This window comes from Plectropomus leopardus, chromosome 9, assembly GCF_026936395.1.
Source record: "Plectropomus leopardus strain MGB_pleo_1.0 chromosome 9, ASM2693639v1, whole genome shotgun sequence".
Classification (NCBI taxonomy): domain Eukaryota; kingdom Metazoa; phylum Chordata; class Actinopteri; order Perciformes; family Serranidae; genus Plectropomus; species Plectropomus leopardus.
The window spans coordinates 36110587-36136699 of record NC_142184.1 but is presented as its reverse complement, the minus strand read 5'-3'; the positions used below and the strand labels follow the sequence as shown (position 1 = coordinate 36136699).

The window sequence follows — 26113 nt, the reverse complement described above, 5'->3', positions numbered from 1 at the left end:
CACTGCCAGGCCTCTCTTCCTCAGCTCTGTAAGACTTTGTGAAGCGTGACATGCTCATTTTAGCGCCACAGATTCGGCTCCAGCCAGCACACAAACACAAAAGATGGCTTCATTAGGATTCCGAGAAAACCACAGAGTCCCTCTTAGAGCCATATTTATCTAGACAATTTGGCATGGCTTGGCCTCTCAACTGAAACCCCCAGGCCCTGTATAGCACTTGAGGCCTGAGAGAATGTTTTTGTCTCACAGAGTGAAGGCAGCCCCTCCTCTTGTCATCAAATCACTGCCAGTTTTTTTGCACCCAAGTTTGTGAGCTCCTGTTAAAACCAGTAGAATTATATTTCCAGGAAGAAGACACGGGACATGTATTTGTGGACAATACCTTTATCTGAATTACTTTTGACTAACTGATCAGCCAAAACATTTAAACTAAAGACAGGTGGGGGAAGTATCATTGATCATTTTAGTGCAATAAAATGTTCTGCTGGGAAACCTTTGGTATTAGCATTCATGGGGATGCCACCTAAAATGCACCACCCACCCAGACACCATTTCAGACCGAGTACAACACCTCAATGGCAGTGGGCCCCCCAGCAGGACAGTGTGCCATGCAACACTGTAAAAACTGTTCAGGACGGGCCCCTGGAACTTGACAAAGAGCTTAAAGTGCCAATGTCGGCTCCACCTTTTCCAGATCCCAATCTGATTAAGCAACCATGGGACATATCTGTATCCAACTTCACAACCCACAGAACTCAAAGGATATGCCACAAACACTCTGATGCCAGACACCACAAGACACCCCACAGAGGCCCTATGTCCATGCCTTGCCTGTTCAGAGCCAAGTCAAATCCAAGAATGCCCTACCGTGGATCAGGGGTACTCTAGGGTACCGGCACATCCCACCAGTGATCTATGAGATTGATGAAATTTGGAGGCCAGGTCAATGCCTCAAGCTCTTAATCACATTCCCCAGGCCATTCATCAGCAGTTTTTGCAGTGGTGCATGGTGCATTGTCCTGCTGGGTGGGGGTGCACTGCCATCATGATGTTGCCATGAAGGGAGATATTTGGTCTTTAACGGTGTTTGGGTGGGTGGTGCATGGTATCCACATGAATGCCAGGACCTAAGGATTCCAAGCAGAACATGGCATTAAAATGAGATGATCAGTATCACTAATTTTACCTGCCGGTGGTTTCAGTGTGTGTTATTCCGGGATTGGAGGAGGGAGTTTCAGGGATTGGAGGAGTTTTAAAGGATACCATAGTTGTTTGACCCGCTAAGGGCAGGGGTCTTAAATGTTTATCAGGTCCTTTAGCTCAAAAAGAGACAAACGGGCTGCCTACCGCATATATTGTATAAAAGTGAGCTGCACTTTAGATAATTCTTTATAATTCTAATAATTGTTGGTCTTTTTCTGTTTGGACTGGCCTGTAACTGCAGAGTCAGCAGCAGTTGTATCTAGGTGTGTTAGCCACTCCCTTTGCACTTTTGCTAGTGGTTTCTGAGTTGTACCATGTTTCAGAGTGTCGTGCTTGAAAAGTTACAAAATGATCTATTGTTGCTCACAAGAAAGGACAAGGTCAGTTCACACATGCATTGGTTGTCACTTTCATTAGAGTTTGTTCCCTAGAGAGGGCTATCAAAAAACTTGGTACTGAAATTTTCAGAACTGGGGTCACTGAATCCTCAAATTAGGCACAAACGTCCAGTCAGACTCAGCAATGAACTGATTAGAATTTGGTGGTCAAAGGTCACTATGACATGGCTAAAACATGGCTTGTCCAAGAATTCATGGACTAATTATGACAAAATTTCACACAAATGTATAGTAGGATAGAATAATGAAATGATGTCATTTTAAATCCAAAAGGTCAAAAGTCTTCAAGAACTTCACTGTGACATCCTAATGTTCTGCAAAAAACCTTTTCTGGCCATTCCATAACACCATATCTCAGGAACATGTGAGACATTTGGTTAGATACTGAACTGGTGATGCTAATCTTGGGTGTCAGTTTGACTGGTGCACGGAGGCGTACAACCGTGAGGCAGTTAAACTTAACCCCTACAGCCCAGACCCATTCCTGCACAGCAGCTATAATTATATGTTGGATTCATGTTAGAGTATTTTAGACAGATTTTAAATTTTGGAAAATAAAAAGAAACAACTGTAACAACTAGGGGTCGTGGACAGCTTGTTGAAGACCCAGGGCAAAGGATTTATTCATTTGACCCACTGATGTTGTTTTCTTTGTTACATTATCAGATGTTCTTCATCACAGGAAATATTGAGCCCCTCTGAGTTAGTCAGGAGGGAGGTGTGTGGGCTACTCTAAACCAAAATTTCCTCTTGGCTCCCTGAGCACTCAAATCCATCCTTCTGTAAGCTCATTGTTAACTGTAATTACACTTCAATCTAAAAGTAGTGGTCTAAAAACAGACCCACTGCCCCCCAGATTGTCTGGAATAGTCAGAAAGACAGCAGTTTAGTGTAAATCATGATTCATTTTATTGTCTTTGTATCAGTCGGGATGATGAGAGAAAGAAAAAGTTTTGCCTCAAAATGTACATCCGTCATACAAGCCTGAACACATCTGGCTGCAATAATATGATATCACCCTTCAGATTTTATTACTGCCAAAACAACAATCCCGTGTTTTTCTCTTTCTGATGGTCTTGCTCCTCCCTCCCTGTGCTCCCCATATAAACCCCACTACATCGTCCTGCACACAAGCCTTCCAACTGCACAAGACTTGTGACTTTCTTAGATATTTTCCCAGTCATCCTTCACACAAAGGCTGTTTTATTTCTCACTGCACCTGACACACCTGAGGTAAGGAACTATTTTTATATAACACGGTGACAGTTGTACCAGTATTTTATTAATTTTTCTATTATCTGCAAAGTTTTTTCTATGGAATGGTGGAAATTTTGGACCAAAACAAAAAGTGATCGGTATCAGGTAATAACATTAGGGGTTACTGGTTATAAAAGGGTGTTTTTCATGTTTTTTTGCAAGATATTTTAATGTTATAACCAAGTTTTCCTGTTATAACAAGAAACTTTTCTTATTACAAAAAAAGTCTCTTTTTATGACAATGTGTTTTCACATTTTTCTGAAAGATATTTTCTTTTTATAACAATATACGTACTTATCTTGTTATACCATGAAAGACTTTGCATAATGATGTGATCCTGTATCATGTAATAATGTGATTTGTTTCATGTTGTAGCAACATATGTAGCTGTAATGTTATTACAAGAAATGTTTCTTGTTATAACATGAAAATAAATATCTCATAAAAATATGAAAAATCAGTATTATAGGAAACTTTGTTTATGCTATGTTATTACCTGATACTGATGTTTTGTTTTGTTTTGTTTTTTTTCTGGCCTGGGAGTTCTATGCTTGCTTGGTTTTTTATCACTCAATAAATATGTTACATAATTAATCATACCTGGAATTATTGTTAAAGCCAGATGCTCTGGGTTAGGTGACTTCTGAAACTGAGAAAAATATTCATGTTTAAAGAATGGTTGTCATTTCCAGGGTGGTGGCAACATGGCAGGCGGCATGGCTCTGGTCTCCTGTGTGGCGGCTCTGACTGCATGGATCATCACTGCAGGTGAGACTAACACACTCAACCTGGCAGGGCCACACAGGATGGAACACATTTCATTTGGATCAATACATCACATTTAGGACTGTCAGGGGTAGAAAATAGCCTTTCACCTGTTGACCTGGGATATGATGTGATGAATATAACCAGTTGCACATGATGATCCTCGTGCCACAACTTGATCCTCCCTCTGTCAGTGCTGAATCCAACATTTTTACTGATACAGTTCAGTGTTGTTTTTGTTAATTAGCTATCATTAGCTGGTAATTATTTCTAACTGTGTCTCAGAGTGTTCAGAAAGGCATACCAGAAAAAAAAAATCTGTTAGTAGTTGAAGGCTGCTGAGGATCAAGACCTTCTACAGTTTATGACAACTGCATTAAACACATTTTATGATGCTCAGGTGTTTTATGATGATGCTCATTGCCCTTTTTTCTCAACACAAGGCAGGTTTCCATTAACCAAACTGTGCAAATTGAAATTGTGAATATAAAATACACCTAATGGAAACAAGTCAATTAAAAAAAAAAAAAAAGAAATCCCATTTATCATAAAAAAAAAAACTCCCACATGAGGCCGTATGTCAGGCGACTAGAAAAAGCCATATTTCTGCAAATGGACTGCAATGGAAACTTTTTTGGCTTTTATAGGTCACATGATGCTATGGCTATATGCTTGTCAGAAGGAACTGGCTCTCTCGGGCATGATGCAGCAAGCGGTGTTAATGCATCATATAACTCTTCAAAAGTTGAGAAGATCATCTGGAATTTTTGAATCCCCAATTCCTCTGAAATTGTGGACTATCACCTCCCAGAAATCCCTTAAACATGGCCACACGTATAAGAGGTTTGCATTTCCTTTGTCGCTCACATAACACACCTACGCCGCCTTCCACAGGAAATAATGACAGCTAGGTGGCTGCAATAGAAAAAAAGCTGCTAATGTTTTGAACATTTATTGCCATGCTTCTGGAAAGGAGAGGAGAATACCTATATCACTCAGTGGAAATGCAGGCATCTCACTATTGTGTTTTATCAACATTTCGAAAATATCACTTATTTTTGTTTGAGCAAATCTGTAATGGAAACTTCCTATTGGTCAACTGCAGAAACATTTCTGGGACATTATGTAGGACAGATTTAGGTAAACTAAGTTACAGAGGTAAGATTTAAGTAAGAAAAGTTTCAGAGTTTAGGTTTAGCTATATAAATTTACGAAGGTTGGGTTATGGTTAGTAAAAATATGAAGGTTGAGCTAAGGTGAGGTAAGTTACATAGTATAAATTTAGGTAAGTAAAGTTATGAAGGTTAGGCTTAGGTAAGTAAAGATACAAAGGATAAGTTAAGGTGAGGTAAGTTGCATGGGATAACTTTAGGTAAGAAAATTCACGGAGGTTACGTTTAGGTCAGAAAAAATCTGTAAGATAAATTTAGGTGAGCAAAGTCACAGAGGTAAGGTTTAAGTGAGTAAAGTTACAAAGGTTAGGTTACGGTAAATACATTTACGAAGGTTAGGTTAAGGTAAGTACAGATCCGAAGGTTAAGTTAAAGTGAGCTAAATTACGTAGCATAAATTTTGGTACGTAAATTATGTAGGTTAGGTTTAGGCAAGTTTAGTTACGGAGGTTAGGTTTAGGTTATGTAAGTTAAATGGGATGAATTTAGGTATGAAAGTTCACAGAGGTTAAGTTAAGGTAGGTAAAGTTATTGAGGTTAAGTTAAGGTTAAATTAAGTTAAGGTGAAGTAAGTTAGGTAGGATAAAGTTACGGAGGTTAGATTTAGGCATTAAGAGTGTGATTGGTTAGGATTAGAGTAAGAATATCAGAATTAGCCAATCTGAGGCAGAGTATGCCTTCACCATCTGGGGCAAAAAAAATCTGCACCAGGTAAAGCCTGCACATTTATGCTTATATTTAAACTCAAATGATTTTTAAGCCAGTTTTGTGTCTGTTACACATTTCTTATAGTTCTTACAGTTTATAATCTGGACAGCCGCTTTGCGCTGCAAGGTGCTTTATGCTTCCAATTGTTTCACTCAGCCGATGAGTGACTGTGACCAGATCATATCCTCCTCGAGAGCAGCCGTGCAAACTCTGCAGACAGTTCTGCAAACTGTAGGGCAGCTCAGAGTCAGCGGGCTCTGGCTGACCTCTGAGACTGGGTCACGCTCTCAAATCACTCCTCACTATTTGACTCTGAGCCGGCTGACCCTGCTGGACTGCTGGAGACCCATCAAAGCAGGGAGGGAGCATCCCATTTCTCACCAGTGGAGGGGCTGCTGCCTTGCTGTGGCCCAGAAAGCACTGTGATAAATCAATTAACCGTGTTGGGGGGGGACTCTGCAGGCAGGCGGTGCACTGACAGGCATCTCCGCACATCCTAGGTCCTGCCATCTTCTCTAGAGGAGGCTGATGGGGTGTCATAGGCTTAATATGACCCAACCAGGCCTGCTTTTGTCGTCGCATGCAATTATGAGGAACTTGCACCCCTGGCACCTCCGCTTCATGCCCCCCACCGCCTTCTCTGACTGACCCTGGCAGGGCATGTTGGGGCCTGCTGGACATGCTGCGAATGCCATTGGTCACAGTTACAGCAAAAAGAAAACAACTCAGAGTGTTATGGGTAATGTCGGGGCTGGGGAGAGGGGGGTTCAGCCCCTGCTTGGATTACATGCTGGATAGGGGGTCGAGGAACAACAGCGAAACACATCCTTAAAGATGGGTCCCCTCTTTGATCCCCCCTCAGAAGTGCAGTTACCCCCTCGTTTAACTCGCTGCAACTGTCCCCTCAGTATGGAGCCCTTTTCTCAGGTCTCCTGAAAAACAACTGACAACAAGACGCTCATTGTCCTCCAGTGGCTGTTTGGCTTATTTACTGCTGTGGCTGAGAGAAAAACACACGAAGGGGATTCAAAACAACAATACGCCTCATTAAGCTTTCAGAAGGCGCTCTGCACATAAGCTTGTAGACATGAAACCAAACCCTTAATCAGCCAGAGAACTGGCTCAGACTAAATCCTCTCATCTTGGTGCTGCTACTCATGCTTGATCATGTTGACTTGGTTCATTACAGGAATCCAACATTTATTGTGCTCCTTTTTTTTCATTCTAGATGCCAAGGAGTTATCCATCACCACTATAAAGGTATTCTCTCTCTGTGCCTCTCTACACTAGAATGCCAAGGTGGCAGTGAGTATGTGTATCTGTGAAGCATATTAACTCTATTCAACCAACACTGTGAGCAGGCGAGCTCTGGTTCATTACAAGAAGAGTGGCCATCATTGCTATCAGTTTTGCTATCATCTAAGTGTAATCACCAAATTAGAGATCATGCAAAGTGGTGACATTACCAAAGATAAAAAGAATATGTGCAGACAATCAGACAGGATGCATGTGGATGTTAATCTGATGAGCAGGTGAACACCAGTGTGTGAACAACTGTTCTCATTCCCAGGTCGTCAAATACTGATACTTTGTCAAGAAGTTCAGCATCTGATAGTGCAACCCATTCTCATTCTGAAGTCTTCAAATACTGCTATATTGCCAGTGATTCTGACATAAGATATAGATGCCAAAAGCCACCTTTCAGGCAGTATGATATCCGGCTGGATAGTATCCGTTTCTAATGTGGCTGGAACGTATGGTGTTATGAAATTCCACTGTTTGGGCAAAAGGCACCTAGTGCAGCTGTATTATAGACAGATGGGCAGCATCAGCTGATAATGCGGACGGACAGAACCTGTTGTTGCAGAATGGTATGCCGCTGGACAGTGTCAATTTGAAAAGCTGCCAGTAACAACATAATATATGCCAGAGGGTCGTTATGGAGCAGGCAGTAGGGGTAGTAAATAGGTCCAACAAACCCTGGACTTCCACCGAGGAGCTCGGTGTTCCCTTCCCACATGATTTATGAGCCAAAGTATTATGTTTTGGTTTTTTTTCTCAAATTTGACCACACACTTCTGTAGCCTAAACTAACCATGTGCTTTTGTTGCCTAATCCCACCACGTGTTTTTATTGACATATTGGTTGCGGCATCCCGGAACGTCACCAGCAGATGCAAGTGGATACGGAGAGTGTAATATATAGATGCAAAAGTACACTGACAAAGCAGTGATATGTGACGACTTAGGTTGAGAACGTGTTGGACAGTGACATGTTTTGGTCATCTGTTTTGGAATGATATTCACCTTGTTGTCTGTCATTCGCCTCTTGAAAATAAGATAGCAGTCACCAATGGCAATGTTTAATGTTTGTACATTGTGTCACCTCAGTGAAATCATGGACTATTGCCTCCAAGAAATCCCGCATATGTGGCTGCTCCCACGTATAAGGGGCTCGCCTTTCCATTATGGTTCCATGACACACCTACGTGGCCTTAGATTGGAAATAATGATGGAGAAGTCACAGAACACCACTCAATGGAAACAGTCATCTCGCAATTGTGTTTCTTTGACATTTTGAAAATACTGCTTACATTTTGCACAAATCTGTAATGGAAACCCTCCTACAGTAATTTTTGAACAGTCTTTCATATCAGATTTCTCCATGCTTTGCACTGTACACAAATTTTAAAAAATCACCTTAAAAGTGACCCCCCCCACACACACACACACAACCCACACACACACACAGCGTTCATTCCGCATTAACATGAGGTTGTCTATTGTTCTCACCTCAGGAGGACCCCTACACCATGAGCAGAGGCTCCGAGCTGGAGGGCTACTGCATCGATCTCATCTCTGAGCTCTCCAAGAAGCTGGGCTTCACCTACAAACTGCACCTGGTGAAAGACAGCAAATATGGAACCATGGACCCCAGCGGCAACTGGAACGGCATGATTGGTGAAGTCATCAGGGGGGTGAGTCATACATGATTGACTTATTGATTTCTTTTATTTCGTGTCATGCACACGGTGTGCCCAGCCCTCATGGGTTTATAAGACACCAAAATTACAGCTGCAGTAGTCTAACAATTCATTACATTTAATTTCATTGCAAAGATTACAGATTATTTTACCACTTGGTCTTAAACAAAATATTCTGCCTTCTTTTCCAAGCTTGAGCAAGGACATTCGCAACAAAAAAGGTTCCCTTCCTGAAGGACAACTCAAGTTCATGTTCATTCAACCAAAAGAAATCGGCATAAATTGACGACATTTTAGTAAAAAGTACATTTCTCAAGTCATTGTACACAGGGCAGCGAAACAAAAACTGAATACAATTTCATAAGAAGTTTTGTTTTTTGTTACATGCAGTGTTTAGGATGCCAACTGTCACATCAGAAATGACATCACACCAGCTACTAACAAACCCTGCATCATATGAGTGATGTTCAAAACTCCATGTTGCTTATCACTTTGTCCTGTGTCACCACATGAGCTCCTGTACATGTGAATGTGAGTGTGTGTGCCTCTGCCCTCCATCAGGAGGCTGACCTGGCCGTGGCCCCGCTGACCCTCACTGCAGTCAGAGAGCAGTATGTGGACATGAGCACCCCCTTTATGCAGACAGGAATCGGCTTCATCCTGCGTAAAGACGCAGAGGAGAGCAGCTTCAGCCTGCTGTCACCTTTCTCCACGGACATGTGGGTGGGCATCCTCGTGGCGTTCCTGCTGACTGGGCTCTGCATTTTCCTGGTGGGCAGGTTAGTGACAACTGCAGAATGTCTCCACTCAGCTGTTGGCTGATATCACAGCTTTCTACAGAAACTGTAGCTGGAGCCACCAGAACACGTCCTCACCATCCTATAATTACAGACAAGAAAAAGGCTTGTATCACTCAAAAATAAATACATTTAATGAAAATGTAAAAACACCTGAAACTGCAATAAAATTTGCACATAATCTTAAGTTATAAAGCCTAATTATGTAATAACCTGAAGAATAATATCATAAAATTTGCAGACTCATATAATAATAATATTATTTGATCAATAATGTCATATCGTACATTGCAATATTGTTAAAAACAAAAAAGAAAAAAGTTTGCTTTTTGGAGCTACATCATTTTTCTTATGCTGCTGTCAGAGGCCCTTCACAGGTGTTGTGCACTTTCATTTTAAACACATGAAGAAAAGCAACTTGGTAAGAAATGTTCCTCAAACTCAACAAAAAATGTCTGGGGAAATCAGAAAAAGGCTAGGGAAAAACTACATTATAATTATCATTATTTACATATTTTGAATTATTTTACAGAATTATTATAATTTTTAGAGCACTTTTTCCACGTCTTGTTTGCTTTGTTTTTTCTTTTTCTTACATTGTCCTCTGACTGAGGAGGACAATGTAAGGCAGATGACCATCATCTGCCATCAGAGATGGCAGATGATGGTCAAGGATGTATTAGGAGAAAGGTATTAGAAAATCTCATGTGACACTACTTTGCTTCCACTATAAAAGGTATCGACCTTGTGACAGAGTCTGTTTGAGTGCAGAGAGTAAATAATTTAGGAAAGGGCTCCAAATCTTAAGAAATTAGTCCTATCATCTGTAAGGACAGCACTCATTCTTTCATGAGGTAAGACACTGAAAATCTCTCTGTACCAGACTGTCACTGTGGACGGAGGATCTTTAATCCACTTTAACAATATGCATTTGCACGAAAGGAGCAAAAGTTTGTCCAGTAATTTATAATGGCTAAAAGACAAACCCTGTAAGAATAGCCCTGGATCTTTTCTTTTTGTTGCCGTAAAGAGGTAACACAACTCATAAGGTATGTGACTTCAGTATCTAGAAATCAGATTGCACTCCAAAAAGTAGTGGAAATGAGTCCCAAGGTCTATTTTGCACTTTCAGTAAATGGAAAAGACAGTTTGAGAAATCTATATAGAGCCTATGTAATGTTTTATATTTTAATTTCTGCAAGCCTACTGCAAGTGTAGGTTGACTGAACTAGATGTACTGCCTCCTACCAGTCCTCTTCATGGCATTCATTACCTCGGCCAGGCTTCCAGATTCATGAGAATTTGGTTGTGTTATTTTTATCATGACAGTAAAGTATTAAGTCGAAAAGGGATATTACGCGATTTAGACCCTTCTGCTCAATGGATGAACTTTTCTGCCTCACTGTAGATGGAGGTGTCCTCTGCAGACTTTACAAGTGAATTAATTAAATGCCTCAGTTGTAAATATCCAAAGAAAACTGCATCTTCTCAGGCTTTTTTCCCCCTGCAGGATCAGTCCCACTGAATGGGCGGAGCCGCACACAGAGGAACACAGCTTCACTCTGCTGCACAGCTTCTGGTACATCACAGGAGCGCTCACCCTGCAAGGTACCACGGCTAAACGGGACCACACACACATGCACACACAGAAACACACACTGGCACTTTATGCTCTCACAATAAATGTGCTGCACTTCAACCTTACTGTTACAGAAAAACAGAAAACAACAACAGAAAAATAATTTACCAGTATGAAGGATAGTCACAATCAGCATTTTATTTTCTATGGTTAGAATGTACAGCACTGAAGTAAAAGCTTATTCTCTAGGAGAGATCCTACCTGGGCCCACCCAGGCCTGATCAGCCTGGGTGGGCCGCCTCGGCTGAGGGTGCCTTGTGATAAAAGGCCGAAACACCCGATGAAGTCGTACGTGGTACACAACCGAGGATGTATCATTCTGGTAACAACATCCTATAAATATTATATATATATATATATATATATATATATAGAGAGAGAGAGAGAGAGAGAGAGAGAGAGAGAGAGAGAGCTGGATAGATAGATAGATACATATAGATATAGATTTTTTCCCTGTAAAATAATTTGAAATATATAAATTAAATAATTATTAATAATTATGGACAATTTTTCTATTTTTCTTTATCTTCTCTTTTTCCTGTGCATTACCTTTTCCTCCATGATTTTGAAAGAAACCAAACCAATTTGCTCAGGTGTCAAAGGGTTAAACAGCTTGTAAAGGGTGTCTATATGCAGCACAAGAAAAATCAAAGGGTTAAAGTGTGTGAGTGGCTTTGCAGCCAAACTGCAGCACTGCAGCCACTCAGCTGCTGTCTCTGTCCGCTCAGGTGCCGGTCCTCACCCCAAAGCCCTATCTGGACGTCTGGTCAGCGCCATCTGGTGGCTGTTTGCTGTGCTGCTCCTGGCCAGCTACTTCAGCAACTTCAGCTCCATGCTGCACTCCAACCACAAACACGTCTCCATCGAGAGTTTCGAGGACCTTGCCAACCAGGATGTGATTGACTATGGCACCTTGGAGGCTGGATCCACCATGCTCTTCTTTAAGGCACATTCATCAATCATTACAGCTGATTCATAATGTCAGAGACAGGCTCATAGAATTGAATGGAAAAACATATTCTCCTGCATGCTCAGAATATAGCGCTGAGCATGTGAGATGATTAACATGTTTTTTTCTATTTTGCATTGTTTTGCTACCCAGCATTCCACCAACCCTCTGCACCAGCGTATCTACCAGCACATGGAGCGTAAGAAGAGCTTCGTTTCCAGCACTCAGGAGGGCGTTCGCCGCTCCCAGGAGGGGAACTTTGCCTTCATCGGTGAAGCTGTGTCCTTGGACTTGGCAGTAGCTCGCTATTGCAATCTGTGCCGTTCACAGGAAGTCATCGCTATGAGAGCCTACAGCATCGCAGCACCTCTGGGTGAGCCATTCAGACCTGTCAGGAGATTTTTCTTCTGACAGATGTTGCAGCCTGTCAAAACAGGGTTTAAACTTCCCTCTCAGCCTCTCTTTTTACATTCTTCAGACAGCAACCGCAGTCACAAAATCAGTGTAAAACAACAGAATGAAACAACCAGAAATGCCCTTGAGAAAAGGCTTTCTGACAATGTGCTCCATTATCCCATTTCTTCAATTCATCCCATCGAGACTACAGATTTACAAAGGACATAGTCCCATCAGTTGTCAGTTTAATAAATTCAGTTGTTTTAATTGTTTTAATTATTATAATTACATAGTTATTCAATAATTTATTTGAGCATTTTAGGTACATGTATTTATTTTTTTAAAACTTTCTTGTGTGCTAATTTTCAGAATTTTTTCTTGCAAACTTTGATGATATTTTGGGTCACCTCAGTGACTTTTTTCTTATATTCTTAAAAGAAATCAGGAAAATTTGCTGAGGTTTCAAAGGGTTAAAAGTAACAGAATAAGTTAGAAATAATTTAGGAATCTTTTTTTATGGACAAATTTAGGTGCTACATATCCACAAACTTCACAGATAGGCCAATTAGTAATTAAAAATAACTTAAAATGAATTAGTAGCTAGGTGCCCTGCTGATGAAGGATGCAAAGGTGTGTAACATCAAGGCTATATTTAAACCCCTTAAGTAAAGACCTTGCGAAGAAACCTTTTGACCCTGATCCAACATGTGTTGGAAGCCAGAAAAATGAAGCAGGCTGATGGTTGGAGTGAGATGCTCATCAGCCTCTGTCTTCCATCACATCACCTGTCTTTGCTTCACCAGGTTCCCCGCTGATCAAAAACCTAACCAGGGCCATTCTGACCCTCAGTGAGTCCGGCAGGCTGACGTATCTGCGGGACAAGTGGTGGGCCAGCAGCTGCCCGGGCGCTGATGGGGCTCATACCTCTAAGGCCCTGCACGCCCACGACCTGCAGGGCCTCTTCCTCCTTCTGGGCCTGGGGCTGGCTGTCGGGCTCCTGCTAGCCCTGTTGGAGCTCTTATCCAGGGCCCGCAACCAAGCGAAGGATGGCAAGGTATGGAAGAGTAACACTCAGTGGGACTGTGGTGAGTCCCTATAGCATACCAACAGGTTGACATTTAGGCTTTTATTAAAATCCCTCAACAGCTATTTAATGGTAAAATTTAGTACAAATATCCATGGTGCCCAGAGGATGAATGCTCGCAATTTTGATGATCCTCTGACCTTTCCTCTAGCCCCACCATGTGGTCAATTTTTTAAAATTGAATTTGATTCATTTTTTTCGTTGAGTGCTTAGCACATAAGCATGCTAACACTCTAAACTATGATATTAAACATTATACCTGTTAAACATTAGCATGTTAGCACTGACATTGTTAGCAACAACATTAGCATTTTGCTTAAAATACTACTTTGTCTCTTCCTAATAATCTAGCTAGATAGTCTACTGTTCCAACAATCATCATCTCGTTTGGTCTAAATAAATCCTTAATTCACGTTAGATATAAGATCATGACGTTTTTCCCCACACTCTCTCTGCGTTGTTGGCCGCAGGTTGTTTACAGTCCTGTAATCTATTCCTCCACCACTATGCGTCAGCTTATCTGTCTGTTCCACCAGTAAAGAGCAGAGACTGAGCTCTGGTGGTGCGTGCTGTGCACCACGTACAGTAAATTTAATAGAAAGAGCAGCACCTGTATTTATAGGGGTATTAAAAAATGTACCATTGGAATTCTAAATATGCTGGTATACTGTAATACCTTAATACCACCCAAGCTTAAACTTCATGTTGTTTTTTTCTTTCATTCACAGAAGTCTTGCTGCTCAGTGCTGACATCAGAGCTAAACCAGCGATTTAGCAGCAAAGGAGAGAGTTCTGAGCAAGACGGGCCGGACAAAAGCAAAGCCTAAGGGAAATATTTACATGTTAGCTTTTGAAAAGATAGAAAATACTGAGAGCCTCCGCCCCGTTTCATCAAACACACTAACTTTCTGTCTTTCCGTAGTTACAGCATGTGTTGTATGGTCGGTCAGTGTGTTTCGTACTCTTCTTGGAGGCAAATTTGCGAATCCTAGAACAGAGATAGAATGGCCCGCCTTACTCTGCTTTACTCTGCCTCTGATTAGCTTACCCTGGCATTCCCATCCTAACCCTAACCAATCCACTCCCCTTACCTGTACCTAACAAATCCAACAAAGGAGGGTAATAATTAGGAGCTAATAGCATGGAGAGTAGGGTGCGACGTTCCATCACTATCCTCAGACTTGCAAATTTACTTTCAGGAAAGTTTAGTGACCACATTGGACACATCAACTAGTAGCTACAGGGTATTAAGTGTCAGACTGAGAGACCTAGAGCATCAAACTGAAAAAAATTACTCTGACTAATTTCCTGTATAGTGTTGTTGGTAGTGTTATGTTATCAGACATCCTCATCCCACCCCCTACTACTTACATTATATTTCTTGTTGAACTGTTATAGTTGCTATTTTCTTGTGCTTTCCAAATAAATTACCCAATATCCCAAGTGTTGTCTAGTTTGTTTCATAATATAAAATACAACTTAACTGTTCATGGTGAAGTTTGATTTTGCAGTGCGAAAAACATTATCAAAAATAACAATATCAAAAAATTCCTGCCACAAAATATTATCAATATTAAATTATCAACCAACTTTGATAAACACAATGTAAGACTAACAGCATCAAACACACACACAGTTAGAGACTAGGTGGTAGGGGTGTAGCCAAAGACTATCAACACATTCTCATCACATGGTACCACTTTGTCAGTGACCTTCCATGTCTATTTAATTCAAGGTATCCGGCTGTGTCAGCTTTTTACGCTTTGGGATATCGCTACCAGGATGTCAACAAATGCGCATGGTGCTGACAGAGTGGACATATTTGATGAGTTTGGAATAAGATGGGCCTGAGACTATTTATATATGGACATACATGATGGACAAAATAACAACTTCCCAAAAGTGAGGCCAAAAATATCTCCATCACCCCCTAGTGACTAGCTGCAGTGAAGGTCGCATCACCCACCTCCTCCATGTTAAGGAATGTGACATTGGAACAAACTCAAAACTCAAAGTACATACTAACAGATTTTTTACCAAAGACTGGCTTCAGTCATTTAGGGTAGTTCTTATCACCCTGGTGTTTGTTCAAGTGTTGTTCCTGATAAGTTTTTTAATTAATTAATTGATGCTATTAAAATAGGATTTGATGTCATGACTGACAGCTGTTCGTTTCAGCTGGTTTAGTTGCGATCAGTGGTGTGGCTCACAATTGGCTGAACTGGTGTTTGGGTGGAAATCACAACTGCACAGACTCTGGCTCTAAATGATGTCTCCAGCATGAGATGACAGGGGTTGGATCCAGGATATTTTGGCTTCATCTTTGTACATTCCGGGTAAGTGGAGATGCATCATCTATCTTTATATACAGTGTACGGTTTAATGTAAAGCCACTATCTGTAAATGCTACAAAAAATAATATTGCATAATATTGCATAATACCAGAAGTAGGCTCGTCTGATGGAAGTTGTTACCCTCACACGTAGGCCTAAAGGCTAAACTATCTATTAAGGGAAGGCAACCATGGCAAGAGTACTTAAGTGCTTGATTTGGACATAATTTTGGACAATAATTTCCACCCAACCTCCCACATGTGAACATGACTTTGTATTTTTTAATTTCTTAAACTAGCCTATTTAAAATGGGTAAAATTTAATTTCACTGTAGAGCTGCAAGCAGTCTGTTGCTTCACTCAGTGCCTACTTGCCCGGATGTGGCTCACTCTGCGTTCATCGTGAGACTTTTTTAAACCAGGAAAAGCTTAGTAATGTTGGAGTGTGTGTGTGTGTGTGCGCGCACGTGCGTGTGTGCGGTCAGACACTTACCAACAGGGGATTATCATGCTACACTATCAAAGTGCGGACTTCTATTTGTGGTCATTTTGGTAAAACAAAAATAGAAATGAAAATTTACTTCTGAGGTCTACTTTCACAATATTACTGCAAATGTACTTTTTTAAAATAATTTTTTAAAGAACTTGCCAAGAGGTGACCTAAATCTTTGATCGACATCTATCTCTCAAAAAGGTGACCTCCATACACTGCAGTGAGACTGTCTATCCCTGTTCTCTCACCTAATGAGTGTTTCTTTTCCACAAATAATTCCTTTGTATCTTTGAAAATGGATAGGTAAACTTGTACTAATAAAACTAATACTAACAATATATAAACATTTTTGTGAAAATGAATATTACAGAAATAATACTTGCCACTAAACTGAGAAAAAAGTGAAGTATGCCTTTTTGAAGAAGGCTCTCCTCGTCAGTGGATTTAGTGTTATTTTGTATTTACTCTTAATAACTATTGGAGTCAGTGCTATACATATATAGCTATAGTCTAATAGAGTCTAATACAAAAAAAATCTCTACTGTAATGTTTTTTTTTTGGGAAATTGGCACGAGAAATGCTGCCTTTTTGAAATGTGGGATAGACTGTAAAAACAAAATAAGAATCCATCATAATATTCAAAGTATAGCAATAAAAATACTTAAGGACTGTTACACTGACAGTGGGATCAATGACAAATTATAAAACATCTACCTTCTACCTTATACTGTAAGTGTCTGTGAACTGAAGACACTAATTGTTGAAGATTTGAATGTGGAATTCTTTCCCATTCTTACTTGATACACAACTTCAGTTGCTCAACAGTCCGGGGTCTCTGTTGTCATATTTTGTGCTTCACACATGTTCAGTGGAAGACAAGTCTAGACTGCAGGCAGGTCAGTCTAGTACCTGGACCCTTTTACTACGAAGCCACGCTGTTGGAACAACTACAGAATGTGTTCCTGAAAAAGATACACTCTGGATGGCAGCATAATTTGCTCCAAAACCTGTATCTACTGTTCAGCAGTCATGGTTCCTTCACAGATGTGAAGTGACCCATGATGCCATGGGAACTAACACCCCCTATATCATCGTAGATTCTGGCTTTTAACTTTGAGCTGGTAACAATCTAGATGGACTCCTCAGACCACAGCAAAAGCGGCATGCAGAGGGAACAGGGAAGAGCAGGCAGGCAGAGCAGTTTAAATAAGCGGCGCGAGTGAGTTAGCAAATCAGATGCTTAGAGGTGAATCAGCTGGCCATTGGCTAATGAGGCTTGCATGGTCTTAGCTGATATCAACAATAGCAGCACTTGACACCGTGGCCTGCCTGAATTAAAGCTGTAATTATTTTGTATATGCAGTGATAAACTGCGTTTACTGTCGGTGGTTTTCCAAAGTGTCCCCAAGTCCATGTTGTAATATTCTTTGTACAGTCAGGTTGGTATTTAATGCAATGCAGCTTTAGGAGTAAAAGGTCATGGCCATTCATTGTTGGTTTTTAGCCTTGTCGCTTAGTTGCAGAGATTTATCCAGGTCCTCTGAATCTTTTGATGATATTACAGATTATAGATAGTTTATCAGTTTGAACATCAAATATTTGGTTTTTGGACTGTTACTAATTGTATTCACATTGAGTAGTATTTCCGGTGAAAGATGAAACAGCTGTGTTTGTAAGTGTATTTTAGCATTATCTAATCTACACTCCATTTTAAGAAGTTTGGACACCCCTGAACTAAACTTTCTTACTTATTCATATTTTAAATTTTTTGTTTGTTTATTTTTTGATGACCACAATCTGTGTCACACAAAGTTATAAATGAGTTGTGAAATAGAGAGGGCAGATTTGAGGGCTGTCAAATTATGCAGCACTGCCACAATGGCTCAGAGAGATTGCATGAAGTGAAAGGCACATAATGACTGCCACAATAAGTTCATATTAACAATCAGCTTTACAGGTCTTTACAATTCTTTAGTACTTAAAAGTTTAACTAGTATATCCTCAGGCCTCAGGCTAATGCCCGAAAGATCACGTGTGGAGGTTATTGAATACCTTTTCACAGGAGCATGCACTAGTGTGCAGACTTTATTTATTCTTTTATATCTATTTTTGCTTGGTCCAGCACCTACTTTTTTATCACATTAGGGTATGTGCGCTGCTTGAACTTTTCTTGTAATTATCTCACTTCCCAGCAGATGTGTCTTCATCTGAAAAAAACATGTTTAAGTTCATTCTTCTGAATCGCTTGTAGTCTATTGTGCTATTTACAACAAAAGCGGAATACTGCTTGTATCACTACTCTTTACAATTTCACATTATCTTAACCAACATCCCCAGGGATGAGGCATCAATAATGGTAAGGAATATGTGGCATATGTTTAACGCAGGACTGGGAATAAGCCATGTATCAGTGAGTCTAAATCAGATATAACACCATGGATATGAGAAGTTAGCACCCCTGAAGCCCAATGTGTGATGTCGTACCGACCATCGTCAGCTAGAGGAAGCCATCCCCCGCACTGCAGAGAATCACGGCCTGACAGATTTTCACAGACTGACTTGCACAGAATCAAACCCCTCACTCACTGCAGGCCACTCACTTCTCAGTGGTAGTAGTGTCCATTTTTCAACCTTTAAAGTTAGAATTGAGAAGCACATGGGTGCTGGTCACTTCACCTCTTCAGTGTTGAGGAAATTACATATTTTTGTCCTCTTCATAAACAGGAGGCCCATTAAATATAAAAATCTCTATAAAAAACTATCTGTGTGAATGTAATAAAGTCAGATTGTCAGAAACAGGCATGGCAAAATGACTCCACAGCACATTCTAACGTGTAGCCCCAATGGCCAGTTACACCTACAATTACGAAATTCGGTACACTCATGTATAATGCCCAGATGCACAAAAAAAGCCTCTTGGTCCCACCCCCCAAACCCAAAAGTAAGTCGACCATTTTGAATTTTGTGCTCACTTTTGCCGTTTTCCACCCCTTGTACTATTGCAAACTTGCCCTACAGGATTAATCTGATCGACTTCAAATTTGGTGTGTCCAAACTCAACCCCTTAGTGATGAAAAGTTACCAAAGGTCTACGCAAAACTCTTTACGGTTTTCCCGTGGCGCAACATAGAATTTCGATGTTTTGGCACAAAACAGGAAATTGTTGTAAGTTTGGTGTACATTGTCCAATCTGCCTGAAACTTCATAGGTTTGATGAGGGTCCCATCCTGAACATCTGTATGACAATATTCACTAGTCATAATAGTGACACCTACTGGCAACAGGAAGTAAGCCTTGGAAGACAGTTATGTTTTAATTTACATGAAATTTTTATGGTCTACAAATGATGTACACCAAGATGATGTTGAATTTATGTGCCTTCCAGTGCCATCTATTGGGCGCTGGAAGTACTACATCATGTGAAATATCTCACTCCAGGATCCAAACTCTCTGTGTGCATTATCTGACTTTCATAGAAATGAACAACCGCTTCTGCTGGAGTTCACCAGGGGGTGTGAGGGCCCCAAACCCATTGGTGTTTGAAGCTTTAATTATTAAAGGTTTCCAAATGATTTGTAAATCCTCACAAAATCATTTTTAAATAATTAGAGATTTTTTAATAAACCTCATAAATTAAGGGAGGTTGTTCAACAATGCCACCTGGGGGAATTTCACCCCCAGGAAATTTAACAAGGAAGGACACAGGTTTGAACACACCCCGAGAATATGTGACCTCAGTGTAAAAATGCAGTTTTATTCAACATCTCTTTTTAAAAAAACAAAACAAAAAAACAACTCAATTGATAAAATCTGGATTAAGCACATGCAACAATGGTAATAGCCAATTTGCTGGAAAACACTCGAACCATTGCACGGCAAAAAAAAAGGAGAAGATTAATTCAACACAAGAAAAAACACAAATCTGCAAAAGTAGGAAGTAATTAAACATAAACAAACTCAGGTTAGTAACAAATGTTAAACAACAACAAAATAAAACACACCAGCAAAGATTGTTTGTGTAGTGAGATGAGCCACTGGAAGCCACCAAACAAAACCCAATTTCAGTTCATGCTCCTTGAAAATGCAGTTACCTTGAGGAGAGGCGTCCGGAGAAACAGCAAATAGCAGAAGCAAAGTTGCAATTAAAGTTAAGATCCGTGGAGACAAAACGTGTAGAAACAAAACTCGTAGAGGCAGAGCTTGTGGAGACAAAGCTCGTGGAGACAAAACAGCAGTAAATGTCACTGAGCCAGAGTGTGGAGCACTGTAGTACGCCGCCAGGCCACAACAGTCTGCAAAATGCACATAAAGCCAATATTTACTAATATGCTCAGAAACTCATAAATTAAAGTTAACCCATTCGAGCATACACATATCGGAAAGCAGAAGCACAGCTTCCCTGCCAGGGAGGAGAGTCAGGACAGAGAGCCAGTTTCACTGTTAAGAGACCCCATAGTAAGAATTCCATTCAAGTAGCGGGCCAAGTTAGAACCACTGGAAAGTTGATCAGGCTGGCCTACCTTGGCTGGTCTATCCTACCACACATGCATACGCATGTTTGACCTCCATTAAATGTTTAATAGATTACAAAAGTATTCATTTTTGCACCAATAACAGTAGTATTTAAGTTCAAACTCATTTATGAACAAACATTTAAATGTTGAGCTACATCACTGCAGCACAAATGAAAAGGGTGGGGAATGAGAAAGACTGAATACATAAAGTCAACATTTCAGATCAGTAACACAACCAATGTTACAAAACTACAATAACCCACTATGCTTGTCTTTAGCTCAGTGTTGCATGTTAACATTGAATTTCTGTTCATAAATATGTTTAACACAATGATCATATGATCAGTACACAAATATGTAGTCTTTTTTACAGATCACCTTTAGAATATTTAACAAGGTCAAATTAGTTTGACTTGATGCAATCAATAACCATTAACAACATTTCAACTATCTAAAAAATGCTTGTAGATGCTTTACAAAGTATTTATTTAACTCTTTAGAATTGTTTTAACCCCAATATTTAAAACTGAACCTTTTATTATGATTAGAACAATAAAATGTAAACTTGAGGCGATAAACTATGTAACATCACAATAATATGGCATGAAATAAAGAGTGAACAGATGTAATTATTAGTTGATTAAATATGTTCAAATATTTAAATTTCCATAATAGTAAAAGTTTTGTAAAAATCAGTATTCAAGCTAATGGAAATTTAAGTGGAAAATTATATGCCCACACTGTGCACTTTTGGGGTGTTCTTCCCAATAATCCAGGGATGTTGTACTTCTATAGAGGAGCAATAGAAGGCATACTAACTGGAAACATCACAATCATGGTTTGTGTACGGCCCAGGACAAGAAAGCTTTACATCGGGTGATTAAAATTGCCCAGAACATCACTGGTTCCCATCTACAGAGCATCAGTTACCTCGGTGAAGAGAGGTGTCTGCACAGAACCCAAAGGATACTTAAAGATAGCAGCCACGTGGCTGTGCACCCCAGCCAAAGTCTGTTCACCATGCTGCCATCTGGAAAAAATACAGAAGTATCCACTGCAGAACCACCAGTCTACGGTGTAGCTTCTTTTTCCAGGCTGTGAGACTCCTCAACTCCTCCTTCGATGCCAAAAGATGTAGCAGGATTTAGGATCACCTTAAAATGCCATTTCTTCTTAAACTACATTTTATAAAAATGACAATAAAGTTACCTTGTACCTTGTACCAGCCGAGATAAGCAGTATATGCCACTTGTTTAACCCAGGACAGGGGACAGACCCATGTCTCAGGCAGTCTGAATTAGTTGTAACATTCTGGCTATGAGAAATTAGCAACTCTGAAGCTTAATGTGGAAAGGCCTAATGACCTTTGTCAACTATAAAGAAACCACAACCCGCACTACAGAGAACTGGACTGACACCGAATTGCACATGCTGCCCCCCTACCCTCTCCAAGTCACTCACTTCTCAGAGGCAACCTTAAAGGCGGTGCTGGACACTCCACTCCCTCAATATAATAATAATAATAATAATAATAATAATAATAATAATAATAATAATAATAATAATAATAATAATAATAATAATAATAATCATCATCATCATCATCATAATAATAAACTTTATTTATTTAGCACTTTTCTTAACAAGGTTATAAAGTGCTTTTCAGAACACACAAAAAAAAAACAAAAAGAAAAAAACACAGTGAATAAGTACAAAGGCCACAGGCGGTTAATAAAACAAAGCTACAGCAACCTTTTCAATACTCAAAAATGCTTTCCTATAAAATAAAGTCTTCAGAAGCTATTTAAAAGATGGTAATGATGGAGCAAGTCTGATTTCAGTGAGCAACAGTTCCACAGTTTAGGGGCTCTGACAGTAAAGGCACAATCACCTTTTGTCACGAACCAAGAATGGTGAAATTAAAGAAAGGCAACCAAGTTTTCTGTGAATCAGGCTGCTTTTGTTCGTTGGGCCTATGGCTAAAATTTCAGTTTTGTCATTGTTCAATTAAAAAAAAAATTGTGACATCCAGCAACTAATATCACTTACACAGGTAAGGAGGTTATCTAAAGATTTACTGGACTGGAGGGGGGCATATAGCTGTGTATTATCCACGTAACAGTGATGGGAGATACCATAGTTCTGAATGATGTGACTGAGGGGGAGCATATAAATGGAAAATAACGGTGGGCTGAGAATGGACCCTTGAGTCACTGCACACTTGAAAGGAGACACAGAGGAGCTGGAGTTGTTTAAGAAGACAGAGAAGGTTCTGTTAGAAAGGCAGGAACTCAACAACTGTAGAGCTGTTCCCTTTAAACCAACCCAGGATTCAAGTCAGTGCAGGAGAACAGAGTGATCAACAATGTCAAAAGTAGCACTCAAATCTAAAAGCACCAGGACTGAGCATTCACCTCTGTCGGCTGTTAAAAGTAAGTCATTGCAAACTTTTATAAGGGCTGTCTCAGTGTTATGCTGGGCTCTAAAACCAGACTGAGAACTTCTAAAAATATTATTGTTGTCCATAAAAGAGATTACTTGAATCAAAATGACCTTCTCCAGCACCTTAGATAAAAATGAGAGTTTAGATATTGGGCAGTAATTACTGAGTAAAAGGGGATCCAGATTGGGTTTTTTCAGTAGTAGCTGATTATAGCATGTTTCAAAATATTTGGAAAGATGCCAGAAATAAGTGAACCGGTAATAATTTACGAAATAAAAGGACCAACAGTTTGGAAAACCTGCTTTAAAGACTTAGTGGGAATAGTGTCTAAAAGGCAAGTGGAGGGATTCATTCATCAACTGAGATATGAGTTTAGTGTATTGAAACTGGGAGAGGGAGACATTATTATCACAGGCAGTGGATAGATTTCTTTGATCAGGTAAGATTTGGGACCGAATGTTCTCTAACTTCCTTGTAAAATAAGCCACAAACTCTTCTGGCAGGACATTACTCGGATCCAGCGCTGTTTTGGTAGGACCATAAAGAACATAGCTGATGATGTCAAAAAGAACTTTGGGTTTGTGATGGTTTAAGGAGATTAAATTTGAGAAGTAAGATGATCTTGCCTCTTTTGTAGCTATCTGGTAGTTTTCATAAATTCCTTAAGATTGCAGTGAATGGCATTGGATTTGGTTGCTTTCTATTTGCGTTCTAATCTTCTGCATTGTTGTTTCAGGGAACAAGTTTGTTTATTAAGCCATGGGAGTTTGATTTTAACTTTCTGGTTTTTAGGGGCAATGAGGTCAAGAATGGAGTGACAGTAACTGTTAAAAAAGGTTAAAGTTCATCTGATTCGATGTGGAGGATTGTTTATTGCTCACATCATGAACTGAAAACCCAATGTAAAAATTCCTTTGTGTAATAATAATAAAATCGCTGTGCTCACTGCAGCATAGACTATGCCATTGTATAAAAATTGTGTCAGTCACAGAGAGATGGCAAATCATTTAATCCCACACAAATGAGTAGTCAACCTCCATTCAAGATACATTCACTCCATAAATATGCTGGTAATTTTGCATGTCAGTATACTCATTTAAAAACTCACAATTCCCTCTCCTACAACAGAAGTCTTTCTAGGTAGTACACAGTAGACAATCCATTCCAAATCTCACAACTTGATTTTTTATTTTACCTCTACTTGAGAATTAATCTTATTTTAATTCTAGTTTTGCATTTTTGTATTGTTTGCTGTTTTTTTTCTTGTTTTTTTTTAGATGTAGGAATGTGTATATACATTTTTTTGCCGTCTAATGCAGATTTAAGATGAATAAAAACCATTGAAGAAATGGTAAAACAAAACAAAACAGGGAACCAAGTGTCATTTTGTACAGGCCAAGAGGGGACCAAATGTGGACGGACTTTGCTTTTTTAGAGTGCACAGGTCTGAAAAAAAGTCAACATATAAAAGCCTATTCATAGATCTGCATCCTGTTGTGATGGTTCTGAGATGAGCTGTTGTTGGCTCATCGCTATTTCAGTGCACATTAAAAGCATTAATAAACAGTTAAATTCTAAATGTGAGAGATATGCTTCAGTTAATAATACTCATATCAGTGTGAACTTAATGTAGCATTCGTTGTGTGCCTTTCACTTTTTGCAAACTCTTTTGTTGCTATACTCATTTATGTCATGATAGGTTGTTAGTGTGTTTTCACAATGCACCTCACAATTTAAAAAGCTAAAATGAAAACATTTCTAATGCCAATTTCCCAAAAGAAAATTAACATCATAAGAGAACAGACTGTATTTATATTCGATGATTTCTTTTACAAATAATGCATCTTACTTCTTCTTTTTCTTATTTCTTTGTCATTTATCCATACTGGAGTGTGAATGTTGCTCTATTCTACCTAAGAGGGAACTTGTGTCATTATATACCAGCCAACAGTGGACTCATGTCACTTTATACTATTCAGGTGTGGACTTCTTTTCTGTAATGTGGAGCAACAAATAAAATTGATTCCTGTGAGTGTAGGTGGAGGACACACATACATTGGATTTCATAATGTTGCTATTGTAACAATAAATGCAAATTCAGCCAGTCCCTGTGAATTCTGAAAGATCCTGCAATTCCGTCCAATCACTGCAACTTTACAGAATACTTGACAATTTAAAATCAAGTAAAATCTGATTTTCATTGTACATTTGCCCAGAAATAAACAGCCTAGTTGCTCTCTCTCTCTGTTTATTATAATGCCGCTATGCCTGGGACAGTGACACACACATACAGTGACAGGGAAAATTGTTGGCATCATATAGCTAGGGACACTCATTATTTCAAAAGCAGATTGAAATTTAACAATCCACTTCAGAACATCAGACACATAATATTGTTTGGGGAAATTGTTGAGGCTTTGAACTTTAAAATAAGTTTCACAAGTTGTCTATGGAGCACTGGTCTCTCCCTCACCTGACACTGCAGCTGTCCAGGCACAAAGTGGTTTCTTTCTCTAATCTGATGCTTACGCTGCTGCGGTGTTTGTGTCGTTTGTGATGTAGCATATTCTTCCCGATACCTATTGTCTTTACACTGGTCTGTTTTATGTTGGTGGACCTCGCTGTTGCCCGCTAAATCTTTCTGACTGGCTTTAATTGTATTCCAAAGATTTTTTTTTTGTAAAGATTTTTTTTTAATTATTTGACTCATTTTATGCTAGTATTGGCTCTGAAAATGCATCATACTGTGATGAGTATCCTATGAAATTAAAGTTTTTTTAAAAAATAATGGCAACTTTGTTTTAATATTCTTATCATGATAGTAAAAAACCCTTAAAAAGTAAATCTTAAACTTGCACAGCAATTTTTTGCTTGTAAAAACTGTTAAAAGGAATTTTAGAGTCCGGCTGGCCACATTCTTAAGTGATGCTGGCCGTGTGTGGTGCATGTGGACGGGCCTGATGACGTGTGGCCGTCTGC

The 26113-nt window shown here is 39.6% G+C and overlaps 1 protein-coding gene across 1 annotated transcript; it reads left to right on the top strand.

Moving 5' to 3' along the window:
• Window positions 1-2678: 2678 nt before the first annotated feature.
• LOC121946969 (putative glutamate receptor) lies at window positions 2679-14795 on the top strand. Its single transcript, XM_042491819.2, has 10 exons — window positions 2679-2834; window positions 3552-3627; window positions 6733-6764; window positions 8302-8481; window positions 9049-9266; window positions 10795-10892; window positions 11652-11869; window positions 12026-12245; window positions 13072-13322; window positions 14081-14795. The coding sequence occupies exons 2-10, from the start codon at window positions 3564-3566 to the stop codon at window positions 14177-14179; spliced, it is 1380 nt and encodes a 459-aa protein (XP_042347753.1). The 5' UTR covers window positions 2679-2834; window positions 3552-3563; the 3' UTR covers window positions 14180-14795.
• The last annotated feature ends 11318 nt before the right edge of the window (window positions 14796-26113 follow it).